Source organism: Miscanthus floridulus, chromosome 16 (genome assembly GCF_019320115.1).
Source record: "Miscanthus floridulus cultivar M001 chromosome 16, ASM1932011v1, whole genome shotgun sequence".
Classification (NCBI taxonomy): domain Eukaryota; kingdom Viridiplantae; phylum Streptophyta; class Magnoliopsida; order Poales; family Poaceae; genus Miscanthus; species Miscanthus floridulus.
The window spans coordinates 112,685,928-112,702,797 of record NC_089595.1 but is presented as its reverse complement, the minus strand read 5'-3'; the positions used below and the strand labels follow the sequence as shown (position 1 = coordinate 112,702,797).

The following is a 16,870-nucleotide window of genomic DNA, read 5'->3' as shown; positions in this document are numbered from 1 at the left end:
GGTAGGCCTTCCGATCGGAGAGGCTGTCCGGAGACGGCTGGAGCCCGAATCGAGTGCTCCGGTCGGATAGGTGGGCCGAAGTAGCTGACGAGCGGGCGTTGCTCTTCTTGGGCCTGGCCTTCTGGTCGGTTGATGGACCGCCCCTTTGCCCTGTTGTTTTTAGACTCTTGGGCCGAGCCTTGGCACAGAAGTCGATCCCCGAGGGACCCCGGGTTTATGAACCCGACAGGAGCCCCCGAGCCCCCGGGCGATTCGGGTAGAATCGTCCGGGGGATTTTTGTCTTGCCGACGGGTGCGCGCGAGCGCATCCGCGGGTGTAGCCCCCGAGCCCCCGGATGGTTTGGGCAGAACCGTCTGGGGGAGTTCTATGTCATCAGGGGAAGTTTTCTGTGCTGTCGGCGGGTGCGCGCGAGCGCACCCACGGGTGTAGCCCCCGAGCCCCCAGGCGGTTCGGGCAGAACCATCTAGGGGGTTTTGTTTTAGCGGGCGTGTGTGCGTGTTTTTAGTCTAAGATGGAATTTTGTCAACCAAGGCGTCGTTGTGCAGCCGAGGCATTTTTAGACGCGAGGATTGGATTGAAACAAAACTTACTAATCCCGGCGTCGATGCGCGCCGTGGATCGGGCGAGGAAGTTAGTTTGGACGCGAGAGAGCTCACTGATCCTGGCGTCGATGCGCACCGTGGGATCGGGTGAGGGAGTTAGTTCGGTCGTGAGAGAGCTCACTGATCCTGGCGTTGATGCGCGTTGTGGGATCGGGTGAGAGAGTTAGTTTGGTCGTGAGAGAGCTCACTGATCCTGGCGTTGATGCACGCCGTGGGATCGGGTGAGGGAGTTAGTTCGGTCGTGAGAGAGCTCACTGATCCTGGCGTCGATGCGCGCTGTGGGATCGGGTGAGGGAGTTAGTTTGTTACAAACCCTGGCGTTGGTGCGCGTCGTGGTTTTGAAATGGTTAGTCTTAGGGGTAGGACGAGACCGAGCCCATGGGTCCTGGCATCGGTGCACGCCGTGGGACCGAGCGGGTCAGAGTCGTGGATCCCTGGCCTCGGTGCAGCCTGGGCGGCTGAGGTAGTTCAGTTAGTTTTCACGCGAGTTTGGAGTCGCGGTCCCCGGATTTTTGGAGTGCAGTCGGAAGTGAAGCCGTTACGCGAGTTCGGAGTCGCGGTCCCAAGCCATAGCCGGATGTCATAGATCCTATCAATCTGAGTTCAGGGTCGCGGTCCCAAGCCATAGCCGGATGTCGTAGATCCTGTCGACGTGAGTTCAAAGTCGCGGTCCCAAGGTTTTTGGAGCGCAGACGAACGTAGTTAGTTAGTTAAAGATCGGACGAGGTGGTGCTCGCGGATCCTAGCGTCGGTGCGCGCCGTGGGACCAGGCGAGTGTCGGTGTTTTGGAACCAGGGGTCCCTCAACCGGCGAGTGAATTTGTGCTGCGTGCCCCTAATCCCGGATGGTGATGCAAAGAGACACAAGGTTTATACTGGTTCGGGCAATCGAGGCCCTACGTCCAGTCTGAGAGATCGATCTTGTATTCCTTGCACCGGAGTGCTTGTAGTAGGGGGTTACAAGCTAGGTGAGAGAGGGGGGATAGCCCCAGGTCTCGGCGAAGGTGGTGCGGGCTGCTTGAGACGTTGTTCTCAAGCAGCGTAGAGGTGTCTAGTTCTATCGGTGTGTTCGTTCTCCTGCCCGTCCTTTCCGAAATGGCCCTGACTACCTCCTTTTATAGTTACAAGGAGGAAGCGAGAGGTACATGAGAAGGCTACTATTTGCTGACGTATTCCGCTTCCTGGAGCAGTATGGCGTCGTGGGAGTTCCCGTCGATGTCTAGTCGGTATGGTCTTCAAGGCTGACGACATGCTGCGCTCTTGTACTTTTGTTGACTCGATGAAGTGTCGAGGTCTGGTGGCTGCTGTAGCCGAGACCCACTATGCTGAGGCCTGCTGTGCCGAGGCCTTTAGCAGGTGGCAATGTGAGGTCTGGGCGGCCATCGTCGATAGTTGATTTAGGCGGAACAGTGCGAAACGTGCGTCTACAGGATACGGTACCATGTATTGTCAGTAAGGGATGGTAAAAAGGCGATTTGACCGTTGTCCTGTTGCTCCTGTCGCGGCGTACTGCCGATCGTGGCTTACGTAGTGGGGGCAGCTGGGCGCATTAATTGGATGCGATAGCCTGCCAGAGTGACTTTTGAGACGGAGGCGACGAGGTTGCGGGACGAGCCCAGCCTCGGGCGAGGCGGAGCATGGCCAGTTCGCCCGAGGCCCTACCGGGAGCCTCGGGCGAGGCGGAACTCGGTTAGTTCGTCCGAGGCCTATCGAGGGTCTCGAGCGGGGCCGAGCGGTCGGTTCGCTGGTCCCGAGGTCACAGGAACCTGGTTCCGACTCCCCACGTCGTGTTCGTCCTTGGTGCAGGAGTTTAGGCAGCACAGTGGCCGGTAATCCCTGCACAGTCCCGTCGTGGATGGCAGGGTGCTGACGTGACGGACGTCTGGTCTGCCACTTCGCTGTACTGTGCCGTCGTGTGGTTTGTCGGAGTGGTTGAGCGCCTCGATGGGACGTGCGGAAGTGACATGCTGGTCATACTCGGTCTTATGCGTCGTGGGGATCTAGTACGGCTTGATGCAGGACATGGCGGGCGACGTGCTGGTTGCCGTGTAATGACGTCGTAGGGGGCAGTGGCTCTGCAGATGCCGAGGCCGAGCCATCGTGGGGGGCTCGGTGGTCATGGACCCTCAGGCTGCCGAGCCCGTGAAGCAAACTGTCGAGGCCTTGGGGGGAGCTATTAGCCCTGGGTACTGATTCCGAGGCCACAGTAGCCCAGATGTGGCTCCCCACGCTGTATTGTCCTCGGAGCAGGAGCTGGCAGCATAGTGAGGCATGGGCGTCACGGTGGTTAGTACAGTGGCGGGTAACCCCTGCCCAGTCCTGCCTCCTGTCCCGTCAGTCGCTCTGCGGTACTGTGCCGAGCATGCGGCTGGTGTCAGGGGCAGCAGTCGGCTGAGTTAATGCGACACGGCGTTTTGTCAGAGGGACGGGAGGAGGAAGAGGCAGCGGAGTGCTGCCGAGCCCGCCTCGCGCGAGACGGAGGATCGGTGGCCCGGCCGAGGCCTGCGACGAGAGAGGGGGTCGGCCGAGGCCTTTGGTAGGGGGTCGCCCGAGGTCAGCGGCGAGGGGGCCTCGGGCGAGTCGGAGAATTACAGACCTCGGTGATGGGGCCTCGGGCGAGTCGGAGAATCGGCCGAGGCCAGCAGCGTTTAGCTGGTTTCGATTTTTACGAAGTCTAAGCAGTCGTTTTTTGGATCTTGCTTAGGGTACCCCTTCTCACGGTATCCGACAGTAGCCCCCGAGCCTTGGGGGGAGTGGAGGCACTCCTCCTGAGGTTCTGACGAGAATCGGCCCTTGATAGTTCCTGTCGGGATGGTGTTTCGTACTCGAGGTTTTGGTGGGTGCGCGCGAGCGCACCCACCGGGTGTAGCCCTCGAGGCCCTGGAGGAGTGATTTCACTTCTCCAGGGGCTTTTTCTCTTTCGAGTGAGGAGTTTACATTGTGTTTGCCGGGCCCGTGGGTGCGAGTTCGGATCGCAGGGCCTCGACGATGCTACGGGAAGAGCCCCTTAGCCTCCGCCTGGAGCGAGAGGGTCGTCAGGGGTCTTCCCGGCTTTTTTGTCCGTCTCCCTCACGTCCTTTTCGCTCGGACGGGGGCTGTTTGCCGAGCCCACTCGTGTGCGAGCCTGAGCCGCTGGGTCTCGGCAAAGTTGCAGGAGGAGCCCCCGAGTCTCCCGCACGGAGCGAGAGAGCGGTCAGAGGTCCCCCTGGCTTTTGGTTCGCCCCTCGCGCGTGAGGGTCTGTCGGCCGAGGCCCCCTCGGGTGTGAGCCTAGGTCGCGGGGTCTCGGCGTCTTTTGCGGAAGGAGCTCCCTAGCCTCTGTGCGGAGCAAGAGGGCCGTCAGGAGTTCTCCCGGCTTTTTGAACGACCCTCGCGCTTCCTTTTCGCTCGGAAGGAGGGTTTGTATTGCCGAGCCCCCTCGTGTGCGAGCCCAGGTCGCTGGGCCTCGGCAATGTTTTGCAGGAAGAGTCCCTTAGCCTCTGCGCGGAGCAAGAGGGCCGTCAGGGATTCTCCTGACTTTTTTGTTCGATCCTCGCGCTTCCTTTTCGCTCGGAAGGAGGGGTGGAAGATGCCACGCTACCCTCGGTGGGCGCGAGCGACGGCATTTCCGGTGAGCTGTTATCGGGTAAGTCCGAGTGGAGGCCCGTACCCCGTTCGCTGGGGGTCGGCTAGCGGTCCGGAGACGCGCTCCAAGAGTACCGGAGGGTTTCTCTAGTGGGTGCCGAGGCCGTTCGCTGGGCCTCGGTGGCTCGGTGCCTCCCTACGGTGGGATCCCATTCGGAGACTTCCCTGCCGGTCTCGGACACGACACAGGGCGTCCCGAGCGTTTCGCTTGCTTGGGCCTCGGCCTCGTATAGGCTCGCCCGTAGTCGTCCCTGACTCTTTTGCCCTGGGGCGGCTGTCGAAACCCCTGGGGGCCCAGCCTTCGAACCCCTGGACCGTAACGGGCTCGGTTCGCTTGTCTTTATCTCGGGTGCAGGAAGAGCCCCCGAGCCTCCGCACGGAGCGAGAGGGCGGTCAGGGGTCTTCCCGGCTTTTTTGTCCGTCTCCCTCACGTCCTTTTCGCTCGGACGGGGGCTGTTTGCCGAGCCCACTCGTGTGCGAGCCTGAGCCGCTGGGTCTCGGCAAAGTTGCAGGAGGAGCCCCCGAGTCTTTCGCACGGAGCGAGAGAGCGGTCAGAGGTCCCCCTGGCTTTTGGTTCGCCCCTCGCGCGTGAGGGTCTGTCGGCCGAGGCCCCCTCGGGTGCGAGCCTAGGTCGCGGGGTCTCGGCGTCTTTTGCGGAAGGAGCTCCCTAGCCTCTGCGCGGAGCAAGAGGGCCGTCAGGAGTTCTCCCGGCTTTTTGAACGACCCTCGCGCTTCTTTTTCGCTCGGAAGGAGGGTTTCTATTGCCGAGCCCCCTCGTGTGCGAGCCCAAGTCGCTGGGCCTCGGCAATGTTTTGCAGGAAGAGTCCCTTAGCCTCTGCGCGGAGCAAGAGGGCCGTCAGGGATTCTCCTGACTTTTTGTTCGACCCTCGCGCTTCCTTTTCGCTCGGAAGGAGGGGTGGAAGATGCCACGCTACCCTCGGTGGGCGCGAGCGACGGCATTTCCGGTGAGCTGTTATCGGGTAAGTCCGAGTGGAGGCCCGTACCCCGTTCGCTGGGGGTCGGCTAGCGGTCCGGAGACGCGCTCCAAGAGTACCGGAGGGTTTCTCTAGTGGGTGCCGAGGCCGTTCGCTGGGCCTCGGTGGCTCGGTGCCTCCCTACGGTGGGATCCCATTCGGAGACTTCCCTGCCGGTCTCGGACACGACACAGGGCGTCCCAAGCGTTTCGCTTGCTTGGGCCTCGGCCTCGTATAGGCTCGCCCGTAGTCGTCCCTGGACTCTGTTGCCCTGGGGCGGCTGTCGAAACCCCTGGAGGGTCCAGCCTTCGAACCCCCTGGACCGTAGTAGGCTCGGCGCCCAGTTCCTTTGCCTGAAAGGGAATCGGGTGGGGTTACCTCTCTCCCCTGCGGTTAGCAACGGCAGGCGCGCCTTTGAGGCAGCTTTTTCGGGGAGGTGAAACGGCGCCTGCTGCTGCTGCGGTTGGGCGCGACGTGACGTCAGTGGACGGGACGTAACTGTACGCGCATTAATGAGGGGGGAGTGGGCGTGTGGCGGTAAGACCGGATCTGGATAACCGCAGCGGATTTTCTGGGGGAAACTTCCCGATTTCGTCGCCCGGCGGTTTCGACTCGTCCCTGCATAAATACGCAAACAGTCCTCGCCCTCTCCCTCCTTACCTTTTCCGCGTTTGCTTTTGCTGCCTCCGTGCCGTTGCTGAGAGCATAGAGCGCCGGGGAAGAGAAGGGCGGGGGCGAGAGATCGAAAGAGAGAGGGAGAGGGATTACCGCGTAGCAGCGTCCTCCGCCGCGCAATGGCTGGTGGTCCCGTCATCCTCCCGGCGGATCCCTGGGAGCGGTCCGACGTCACCGAGGAGAAGCTGCAGTCGCTCGTGGAGGGCGGTCTTCTTCGCCCGATCACCGACCCCGACGAGCCGGAGTGGATTGCTCCGGGGGACGAGTCGGAGCCGAGGCCACGCGACGGTTACGTGGTGAGCTTCGTCGTCTTCCACGAGCGAGGCTTCGGGTCGCCGGCGGATAGCTTCATGCGGGCACTCCCGCACTACTATGGCGTGGAGCTGCACAATTTCAGCCCCAACTCCATCGCGCAGGCGGCTATCTTCGTCGCCGTCTGCGAGGGATACCTGGGGATCGCTCCCCACTGGGAGCTGTGGCTCCATTTGTTCCGAGCGACGTTCACCTCCAAGCCGGGGGGGACGAGGGGGGCTCGGAAGGCGCAGAGGGCCGGCGGCTGCACCCTTCATGTGCGCCAAGACCGGCAGTCCCTCTACATCCCGGCCCAGCTGTCAACGTCCAACCGTCGTTGGTACGACGGCTGGTTCTACCTCCGCAACGACGGCGGAGGGACTTCCCCCTTATACCGGGCGGGTTGTGGAGAGCCAACCGGAAAAATGGGGATACGGCGTCGTCAAGGCCGATCAGCCTAGGCTGGAACCGCTCCTGAGGGCATTGGGGAAGCTGCGTGACCACGGCCTTTCGGCGGCCGTGGTTGTGGCGGCTTTTCACCGCCGGAGGGTGTTGCCTCTGATGGCCCGACGGCGGCGGCTGTTCGAGATGACCCCGGGTGATTCGATCGCCGGTGTCAAGATGTCCGCCTTCGGTCTTACCGACGACGAGATCCTGCGTCGGGTGAGAGAGGCGGTAGACGGGAAGCCGAGGATCGACGATTTGATGCCGTTCCCGATGCGCCCGTCGCGGGGGTATGTCTCGCTGGTAAGTTGGATGTTGCCGAGGCTCTCGCTGCCTTCTTGTTTTTCGCCTTTTTTGTCTGTCGTCTTACTTCGTCGTTCCCACAGGGGATAAGAGACGTGCGAGGCTCCCCGCCGCCCGTTCCCGAGGACGCCCGGCGGCGATCCGTGAACAGGGCGCGCGCCGAGGAGGCGAAGAAGAAGAAAGATGCCAAGGAGGCGAAGCGCACGAAGAAGCTCCTTGCGCGCGAAAAGCTGGACGCCCGTCGCCGGCGTCAGAGTCTCGACGGTCTCCCGTTGGAGCCGTCTCCCTCGTCGTCGGTGTCGGATTCTTCGAGCGACGGCGGCGGGCGCGAGGTGGGGTCGGCCTGCCTGGAACACCTCCCCGACATCAGGGAGATGGTTCCCGGGGCGCCGGCAAGGAGCCTGACGCCCCTAGGAGGAGGAGGAGGCGTCCCGGGGCCAGTGGCGGCCCGTCCCGGGGCCGAGGCCGACACACCCGAGGCGCGGGTGTCGGAGGAGCGTGCCGTCGGCCCGACGGGTTCGACGATGGAGGTGGAGCGGGTGACCGTGGGGGCGACCCCATCATCTCCGCAAAGGGTCGAGGAGGTGCCGGGGTCCGACGGAGGCCAGCTGGCGCTGGTGGATACCGAGGCCGCGCTGCTGCCACCACCGCCGCTGTTGCAGAGGAGGCAGGCGGTGTCGAAGCGGTTGCATCCCCGTTCGCGGTAAGCGTCTTCCCTGGTGGAGTCCGCTTCTTGTTTGCCCCTTGGTTGCATGCTGACCTTGGGAGTGTCTTTTCTTCCAGCCAGACGCTTCTGGTGGGAGACCCTCCCTTGGCGCCCCGTAAGGCGCTCAAGGTGAACGTTAGCTCCTCCGCCCATCAGGCAGCGGAGGCGCAGGCTGGCGTGCGACGCGGCGCGGCGTCGGGCGAGGCCGTTTCGGGGGAGGCGGCTGCCCAGGAGAAGGAGGCTGAGGCGTCTGCTATTGCCGAGGCCATTGAGGGCGAGGCCGGAGCCCCCGAGGCCTCCAACGTCAGGGCGGTGGATGCCGGGGCCATCGAGGTAGAGATGGCGGAGGCCAGAGCCCCCGGGTCCGTCGAGGCCGAGGCGATGGAGACGGAGCAAGTTTTGGCGCCGCCCCTGGTTCAGACAATCTCGTCTGATGATTCCTCCCGAGGGAAGGAGGCGGCGGACGTCGAGGCGGTCAGTACCGCGGAGCAACCAGTCCCAGATCCCGCCGAGGGGAGTTCGGCTCTTGTCCGGCTACGGCCCGAGCCTCGCGGGTGGAACTTCCCGCGTGTTTTCTGGCGGAACCGGGCTGACCCCGAGGGGGAGCCCGTGTTCGCCCTTGAAGATACCGCAGAGGGGGGGCATTGGGGTACCCTCGAGCAGTACCGCCAACTGGCAGTGCGGTCGCTGCAGACAGCGATGACTATTATCGGTCAGGACTTGCCCGGTGTCACGCGGGTAAGTACTTTCCCCTCTCGTGCCGCGTTGTTTTTTCTCCGAGCCCCCACGCAGTGTTTGACGTGTGTTTTTTGTTTTGCCTCCTTAGGAGCTCGAGGCCCGATCCCTTGGGAAGTCGGTGTTCCTGCGAAATGAGAGGGATATCTGGGACCAGCTCCGGCGCCAAAAGGGCCTGCTTGCCGATGCCCAGGGGCTATTGTCGGCACGGAGTGCGGAAGTGGAGGACCTCCGCCTTCGTTGTGCTGATATTCAGGCGGAGTTGGCCACGGCTAAGGAGCAGTCCGCCCCTCTGGTGGCCAAGATCAAGGAACTGGAGGAGGAGCGAGACTCCTTCAGGCTTCGGGCCCAAGAGGCGACGGCCTCTGCTAAGGAAACAGCCGGGCAGCTGGGTGCGGAGCAGAGCGAGCATCAGGCGACGAAAGTCGCCTTGGCAGAGGCTACCCAGGCGGCCGAGGCCTCTCGGGTCGAGGTCTCAGCCTGGAAGAGCAAGGCCGAGGGTAAGTTCCGCTGAACCATGTTCCTCGCTCTGTTTGCTCTTCTTGTCCTGGTTCGCGCTTGACTCCTGTCCCCTTGTTGCGACGTAGGTCTGGAGAAAGAAGCCTCCCAGGCGGCTGAGGCCTCCGTCGCGGCGCAAGCAGCGCTGGATGTCGAGGTCCGGGAGCACGAGGCGCTGCGCAGCGCTGTCCGGTCCGCCTGCGAGGCTCTGGACGCCGAGGAGGTCCAATCAGCTAGCTCCCTTGGGAGCCGCCTGATCGCGTTGAGCGGCCACGTCCGCGAGAGACTCCGAGGGGCGTTGCACACGGGTGTCAAGCGTGCCCTGGCCGTCATCTCCTCGCACTACGCCATCAACCTCGAGGCTGTCAGCGACGGCTATGTGTTGCCAGAAGATGACGAGGAGGCTGATGCAGAGGTCGTGAGGCTGTTGGAGGCGGCCGAGGCGCCTGGCACTGCGTTGGCCAAGCTATTTGAAGAAGAGGTGGTCCCTCCCGCGCCAGCCGCCGATCCTTGAGCTTTGACCTGGGCCAAAAGGGGCCATGTAACCGGATTGGGTTAGTTGCCGAATCGTGACGTTTTTGTGGCCGTCGAGGCCCTTAAAATATTTGCGTATGTGTGTTTCTTAACCGTTTTCCATTCTATTTCTAAGTCCGTGCCCTCTGTCTCGATCGCGAAGAAATCCCTCGGAACCTAAGCCGTCCTTCGGCGAAGGGTGGTGAGGGAGCTGCCGTAGCCCAGAGGCGTAGGCCGTTCTCACGACTCGGCCGGCCCTTTGGCCTCCAGACAAGCTTTTGGTCTCTGGGTTTCTTGCGAAGATCCCGTCGGAGTGCGAGAGAGTTTGGCGTGGAAATTTTCGGAAAACGGTTAAGAAAGGGTGTCCGGGACTTAGGGGGGTTCCCCCTTTTTAGCCCCCGAGGGAGGCTCGACTTTGCAGAGGCAGAGCCGAGTCTCCCTTATTGCGTTATAGTGACGTCGAGCCCCTATCGATAGACAACCTCTCTGCAAAGAACTTCCTCGGAGCCTAAGCTGTCCTTTGGGCGAAACGGTGGTGAGGGAGCTGCCGTAGCCCAGAGGCATAGGCCGTTCTCACGGCTCGGCCGGCCTTTTCGCCCTTTGAGACGATCTTTCGGTCCTTAGGTTCTATACAATCGATTTGTCTATAAGGGGGTTCCTCGAAAGATTATAACAACTAAAGAACGCTTCTTTATTGTATTTCGAGGAAACAATGTAAACAACGTTTGGAAATTTAAGGGTAGAAACGACGTAGCTGTTCTATGTTCCAAGCGTTGGTGAAGATTTCGCCCTTCTCGTTGGCTAACTTGTAGGTCCCGGGCTTCAGCACTTGAGCGACGATATACGGCCCTTCCCAGGGTGGGGTCAGCTTGTGGCGGCCCTTGTTGCTCTGCCTCAGTCTCAGCACCAGGTCGCCCACCTTCAGGTCCCGGCCTTTGGACGCGCCGGGCTTGGTAGCGTCGTAGGGCTTGTTGGTACCTGGCTGAGTGTAGCAGCGCGACGTCTCGGGCTTCCTCCAGTTGGTCGAGGGCGTCTTCGCGGGCAGTGCGGTTGCTTTGTTCGTTGTACGCCTGTAGCCTCGGGGAGCCGTATTCTAAGTCAGTGGGGAGGATGGCCTCGGCTCCATAGACCAGGAAGAACGGTGTGAATCCCGTGGCTCGGCTTGGGGTATTTCTTAGGCTCCAGATGACTGACGGGAGTTCGGCAAGCCATTTCTTGCCAAACTTCTTCAACTGGTTGAATATTCTTGGCTTAAGGCCTTGTAGGATCATGCCGTTGGCACGCTCTACTTGGCCATTCGTCCTTGGGTGCCCTACGGCCGACCAGGCCACCCGGATGTGGTGGTCGTCGCAGAACGTTAGGAACTTGCGACCGGTGAATTGTGTCCCATTGTCAGTGATGATAGTGTTAGGAACCCCGAACCTGTGGGTGATATCCGTAAAGAACAGCACCGCTTGCTCGGATTTGATCTGAGCGATCGGACGAGCCTCGATCCATTTGGAAAATTTGTCGATAGCTACCAGCAGATGGGTATAGCCCCCGGGTGCCTTCTGCAGAGGCCCAACCATGTCCAGCCCCCACACAGCGAATGGCCATGTGATGGGGATGGTTTGGAGGGCTTGGGCCGGGAGGTGCGTCTGCCGAGCGTAGTACTGGCATCCCTCGCAGGTGCGTACTAGCTTTGTGGCGTCGGCCACCGCTGTTGGCCAATAGAAACCTTGGCGGAAGGCGTTACCCACGAGCGTCCGAGGCGCCGCGTGGTGCCCACAGACTCCCGCGTGTAAGTCCCGAAGTAAGGATTGGCCAGCCTCGATGGTGATGCATCGTTGGAGAATACCAGATGGGCTGCGCCTATATAACTCGCCGTCGCAGAGGACGTAAGTCTTGGCGCGTCGCGCAAGCCGTCGGGCCTCGGTTCTGTCAGCAGGAAGCTCTCCTCGGATCGAGGCGATCAAGGAGAGGGACTCGCCAGTCCGTTCCTTGGTCGGCCTTGGGGGCTCTGCGTCAATCGCCATGGCCTCGGGCTCGGCTGGCGGGGTCTCGGCGGCAGAGGCGGCCTCGGGCCCTGCGGTGGGCTCGGCCGATGGGTCCTCTTCCGTCGCCGAGGCGTAGTCGACGGATGGCTTGTGGAGGTCTCTGGCGAAGACGTTTGGAGGGGCCGGGGTCCGTGCCGACGCCATCTTTGCCAGTTCGTCCGCGGCCTCGTTGAACTTTCGTGCAACGTGGTTGAGTTCGAGACCGTCGAACTTGTTCTCCAGACGACGTACCATCGCGCAGTACGCCTTCATTTTGGGGTCGTGGCAGCTTGACTCTTTCATCACCTGATCGACGACGAGCTGCGAATCACCCCGTACGTCGAGACGTCGTATTCCAAGTTCGATGGCGATTTGCAGGCCGTTGACGAGGGCCTCGTATTCGGCGACATTGTTGGAGGCGGCGAAGTGAAGCCGGATCATGTAACGCATGTGTATTCCAAGGGGCGAGACTAGGAGCAGGCCCGCGCCGGCCCCAGTCTTCATCAGAGACCCGTCGAAGTACATGGTCCAGCATTCTGATTGGATTTGAACGGGTGGCAGCTGTGTGTCGGTCCACTCGGCTACAAAGTCGGCCAGGACCTGCGATTTGATCGCTTTCCGAGGCGCGAAAGACAAGGTCTCCCCCATGAGTTCGACAGCCCACTTGGCTATTCTACCCGAGGCCTCCCGGTTTTGGATTATCTCTCCCAGGGGAAAAGACGACACCACAGTCACCGGGTGGGACTCAAAGTAGTGACGCAGCTTGCGTCGGGCCAAGACTATGGCGTAAACCAACTTCTGGACGTGGGGGGTAACGTGTCTTAGTCTCGGAGAGCACTTCGCTGATGAAGTAGACAGGTCGCTGGACGGGCAGAGCGTGTCCCTTCTCCTGCCTCTCGACGACTACGGCCGCGCTGACCACTTGGGTTGTCGCGGCGACGTAGAGTAAGAGGTGTTCGCCCTCGGTGGGCAGGAACCAGGACGGGGGGGTTGGTGAGCAGTGCTTTGAGCCTGGCGAGGGCTTCCTCGGCCTCGGCGGTCCAAGAAAAGCGCTCGGACTTTCTCAAGAGGCGGTACAGGGGCAGGCCTTTTTCGCCGAGGCGCGAGATGAAGCGGCTCAGGGCCGCAAGGCATCCCATGACCCTCTGCACGCCTTTGAGGTCTCGGATCGGGCCCATGTTGGTCACGGCCGAGACCTTCTCCGGGTTGGCCTCGATCCCACGTTCCGAGACTATGAATCCCAAGAGCATGCCTCGGGGAACCCCGAAGACACACTTCTCGGGGTTGAGCTTGATGCCCTTCTTTCTGAGACATGTGAAGGCAACTTCCAGGTCGCCGACGAGATCGCCGGCCTTCCTGGACTTGACTACGATGTCATCCACGTAGGCCTCAACGGTTCGTCCGATATGTTCGCCAAAGACTTGGATCATGCACCGCTGGTAAGTGGCCCCTGCGTTTCTGAGGCCGAACGGCATGGTTATGTAGCAGTACATGCCGAATGGGGTGATGAAAGAAGTCGCGAGCTGGTCGGACTCTTTCATCTTGATTTGGTGGTAACCGGAATACGCATCAAGGAAGGAGAGGGTTTCGCATCCTGCAGTGGAGTCGACGATTTGGTCAATTCGTGGTAGTGGGAACGGGACTTTCGGGCATGCTTTATTTAGACCAGTGTAGTCCACGCACATCCTCCACTTGCCACTTTTCTTCCTGACTAGTACAGGGTTAGCCAACCACTCTGGATGGGATACTTCCTTGATGAACCCGGCTGCCACGAGCTTCTGCACTTCTTCGCCGATGGCCCTGCGCTTCTCCTCGTCAAACCGGCGCAGGCGCTGCTTTGCCGGCCTGGAGCCTGGCCGGATATCTAAGGCGCTGCTCGGCGACCTCCCTTGGTATGCCTGGCATGTCCGAGGGACTCCATGCGAACATATCGACGTTCGCACGGAGAAAGTCGACGAGCACGGCCTCCTATTTGCTGTCGAGGGTGGCGCTGATCTGCAGTCCCCGACCGTCGGGGACGGTGGGATCGACTGGGACGACCTTGACGGCCTCCGCGGGTTCGAAGGTCCCGGCGCGACGCTTGGCGTCGGGAACCTTGCTACCAAGCTGGTCGAGATCGGCGATGAGGGTCTCGGCCTCCACGATGGCCTCGGCGTACTCGATGCACTCGACGTCGCAGTCGTATGCATGTTCGTACGTGGACTCGACGGTGATGACGCCGTTGGGGCCTGGCATCTTGAGCTTGAGGTAGGTGTAGTTGGGGATCGCCATGAACTTGGCGTAGCACGGGCGCCCCAAGATGGCGTGGTAGGCCCCCTTGAATTCAACTACCTCGAAGGTGAGGACCTCCTTACGGTAGTTGGATGGAGTGCCAAAGCAGACGGGCAAGTCAATGCGTCCGAGGGGTCGTGTGCGCTTCCCCGGCACGACGCCGTGGAAGGGCGCGGAACCACCTCGAAGCCGTGATTGGTCGAGCTCCAGGAGCTCCATAGTGTTGACGTAGAGGATGTTGAGGCCGCTGCCTCCGTCCATGAGCACTTTGGTGAGCCGGGTGTTGTCGATGATCGGGTCGACGACGAGCGGGTACTGCTCGGGGTTTGGAACGTAATCGGGGTGGTCATCCCGGTCAAAGGTGATTGCTTCCCGAGACCAATCGAGGTACCGGGGGGTGGCTACCCTGACCAAGAAGACCTCCCGGCGTTCCCTCTTTCGCTGGCGCGCCGTGAGGCGTGCCGAGGGTCCGCCAAAGATCATGAAGGCGTTGCGTACCTCGGGAAATCCATCATCTTTATCACCGGCCCTTTCGCCGGCGCCCCTTTTCCTGGCCTCATCGTCGTCGGGGAGCCCAAGCCTGGCGTAGTAACGCCGGAGCATGGTGCACTCCTCGAGGGCATGCTTCACCGGGCCTTGATGGTAAGGGCAGGGCTTCTTTAGCATGTCGTCAAATAGCCCGGGGCCGCGGGGGCCTCGGGGATTCCTGCGATCTGTCGTGGCGACGTGAACGGCCTCGAGGACCTCCTGCTTCCCCGGGCGACCCTTCTTCTTTCTCTTAGGGACGCGGGTGGGCGAGGCCTCGGGGGCCTCGTCCTTCTGCTTCCCCTTGGCGTCGCTGTTGGGGAAGATGGCCCCCACCGCCTCTTCGCCCGAGGCGAAGTTGGTGGCGATGTCGAGGAGCGCGGCGGCAGAGCGCGGGACGTTGCGTCCTAACTCTCGGACCAAGTCCCGACAAGTGGTGCCGGAGAGGAAAGCCTGGACGATCTCCGAGTCACCGACGCTGGGTAGCTCGGTGCATTGTTTGGAGAAGCGCCGGATGAAGTCTCGGAGAGACTCGTCCGGCTTCTGGCGGCAGCTCTTAAGATCCCAGGAATTCCCAGGGCGCACGTAAGTGCCCTGGAAGTTCCCGACGAAGATCCTAACCAAGTCGCGCCAGTCGTGGATTTGCGAGGGGGGGAGATGCTCAAGCCAGGCTCGCGCCGAGTCCGTCAAGAGCAAAGGGAGATTGCGGATGATGAGCAGATCATCGTCCGCGCCACCTAGTTGGCAGGCCAGGCGGTAATCGGCGAGCCAGAGTTCCGGGTTGGTCTCGCCGCTGTACTTTGTGAGGTTGGCCGGCTGTCGGAACCGGGCGGGGAAAGGAGCAACGCGGATGGCCCTGCTGAAGACCCAAGGTCCTGGCGGCTCAGGAGAAGGACTGCGGTCCTCTCCACTGTCGTAGCGACCGCCTCGGTGTGGGTGGTAGCCTCGGGCGGCTCCGTCGTCGTGGCGCCGTCGCCTGCCAACTACTTCGTGGTTGCCCTGTGCCTCGCGTTGGTCCCTAAGTCGGTCGTGCACCGAGGGGGCCCTGTCGACCGTCGGTGCGCGAGCGGCCTCGGGACGGACCGAGGCATCCTGGCCCCGGCGAGGTTGCGCTGTGGGTTGCTCCGAAGTGCCTCCGTGCCGGCGGGAGGCGGAACTCTCGGCCTGCTGCACTGCTGCGGTCTCGAGGAGGTCGCGGAGCTCTCCGCGGACCCGTCGCCCTTCGGTGGTGGAGGGCTCGGGCATCGCTCGGACTAGCATCGCAGCAGCTGCGACATTCTGGCTAGCGCGGTTAAAGATTGGGGGTGGCTCTCCCCCCTCGTTGTCGTTGATGCGGTGATGGACGTCGCGGGCCCTCCCTCGGGCTCCTCCGCCCTCACCGCGCCCTCGCTGCTCCTGCTCGAGAGTGTCTCGGAGCTGTTGCAGAAGGAGTCGGTCCTGTTCGACCTTGGCCTGAAGCTCGCGGAGCTGCTCCAGGTCTGGGCGACGATGCCCCCCTGCGAACAGGATTCTCGTTCCGTGCTGCCGGGGCTACGAGGCGCGGAGGTGTGGCATCACCCGCCCCCGCCCGGGGTGGTGAATGGTTGCCTGTCCTTTCTTCCTCTTCGCCCGCCGTTGGCATCCCGAGCCCGACGTGGAAGCACTCACGGGATGGATCGTAAGTCCCTTCGTCGCCGGAGTCGGAATAGCCGAGGCAGTAGTCGCTTGCGGCCAAGAATCGGCGCAAAGCCCCAGGGTTGTGAAGTTCGGTGAAATCCACCCCGGGCCACGCCTCGTCCTCGTCCGAGGGGTCGGAGTGGGTGCTCAGGTCGAGAGCGAAACGCTGGCGGCGCTCCGAGGGGTGCTCGTGAGCGGCAGCGTAAGCGTAGGCGTAAGAGGTGGCGGCATTTCTCAACCCAAAGGGGTATGGGAACGGGGCCGTCTCCAGATTCTGCCCCGCCGGGGTCGGCTCTTCAGAGAGTGGCGGAGCGGGGTTAGATGACTGGGCATCGCCGTAAACCCCCGGCGTTTTTCCTTTGTCCAGGCTCAGGTCAGACAGGTCCCCAGCCAGGGACCCCGTACCAACAGCTGGTCGTAGGATATCGGCGGGGAGTGGCGTGCCGCCCCGGGCTCGCGTAGCGTCGGGGTGGCCTTGCTCGCGCCGTGCCTGGCGAGCGTGGCGAGAGCGGCCGCCCGGGCGCCGCCTGCGCCTGGGCTGCCGGGGCGCGACTTCGTCGTCGGACGGTGGGGTTCGAGGAGTGAGGAGCACCATGTCGTACTCATGCCCTAGAGACATGAACTCTAGGCTCCCGAACCAAACTATGGTGCCGAGACGCAATGGTCGTATGTGGTCTGCCATCCGGAACTTGCTAGGATGACGAAGCTGACACGCAGAGGCCCCTACCTGGCGCGCCAACTGTCGGTGTTTTGGAACCGGGGGTCCCTCAACCAACGAGTGAATTTGGGCTGCGTGCCCCTAATCCCGGATGGTGATGCAAAGAGACACAAGGTTTATACTGGTTCGGGCAATCGAGGCCCTACGTCCAGTCTGAGAGATCGATCTTGTATTCCTTGCACTGGAGTGCTTGTAGTAGGGGGTTACAAGCTAGGTGAGAGAGGGGGGATAGCCCCAGGTCTCGGCGAGGGTGGTGCGGGCTGCTTGAGACGTTGTTCTCAAGCAGCGTAGAGGTGTCTAGTTCTATCGGTGTGTTCGTTCT

At 62.1% G+C, this 16,870-nt stretch overlaps 1 protein-coding gene across 1 annotated transcript; it reads left to right on the top strand.

Annotated features, from left to right (window-relative positions):
- The first annotated feature begins 7,215 nt into the window (after positions 1-7,215).
- Positions 7,216-9,930, top strand: LOC136514075 (uncharacterized). Its single transcript, XM_066508059.1, has 2 exons — positions 7,216-8,355; positions 8,444-9,930. The coding sequence occupies exons 1-2, from the start codon at positions 7,957-7,959 to the stop codon at positions 8,864-8,866; spliced, it is 822 nt and encodes a 273-aa protein (XP_066364156.1). The 5' UTR covers positions 7,216-7,956; the 3' UTR covers positions 8,867-9,930.
- Positions 9,931-16,870: the final 6,940 nt, after the last annotated feature.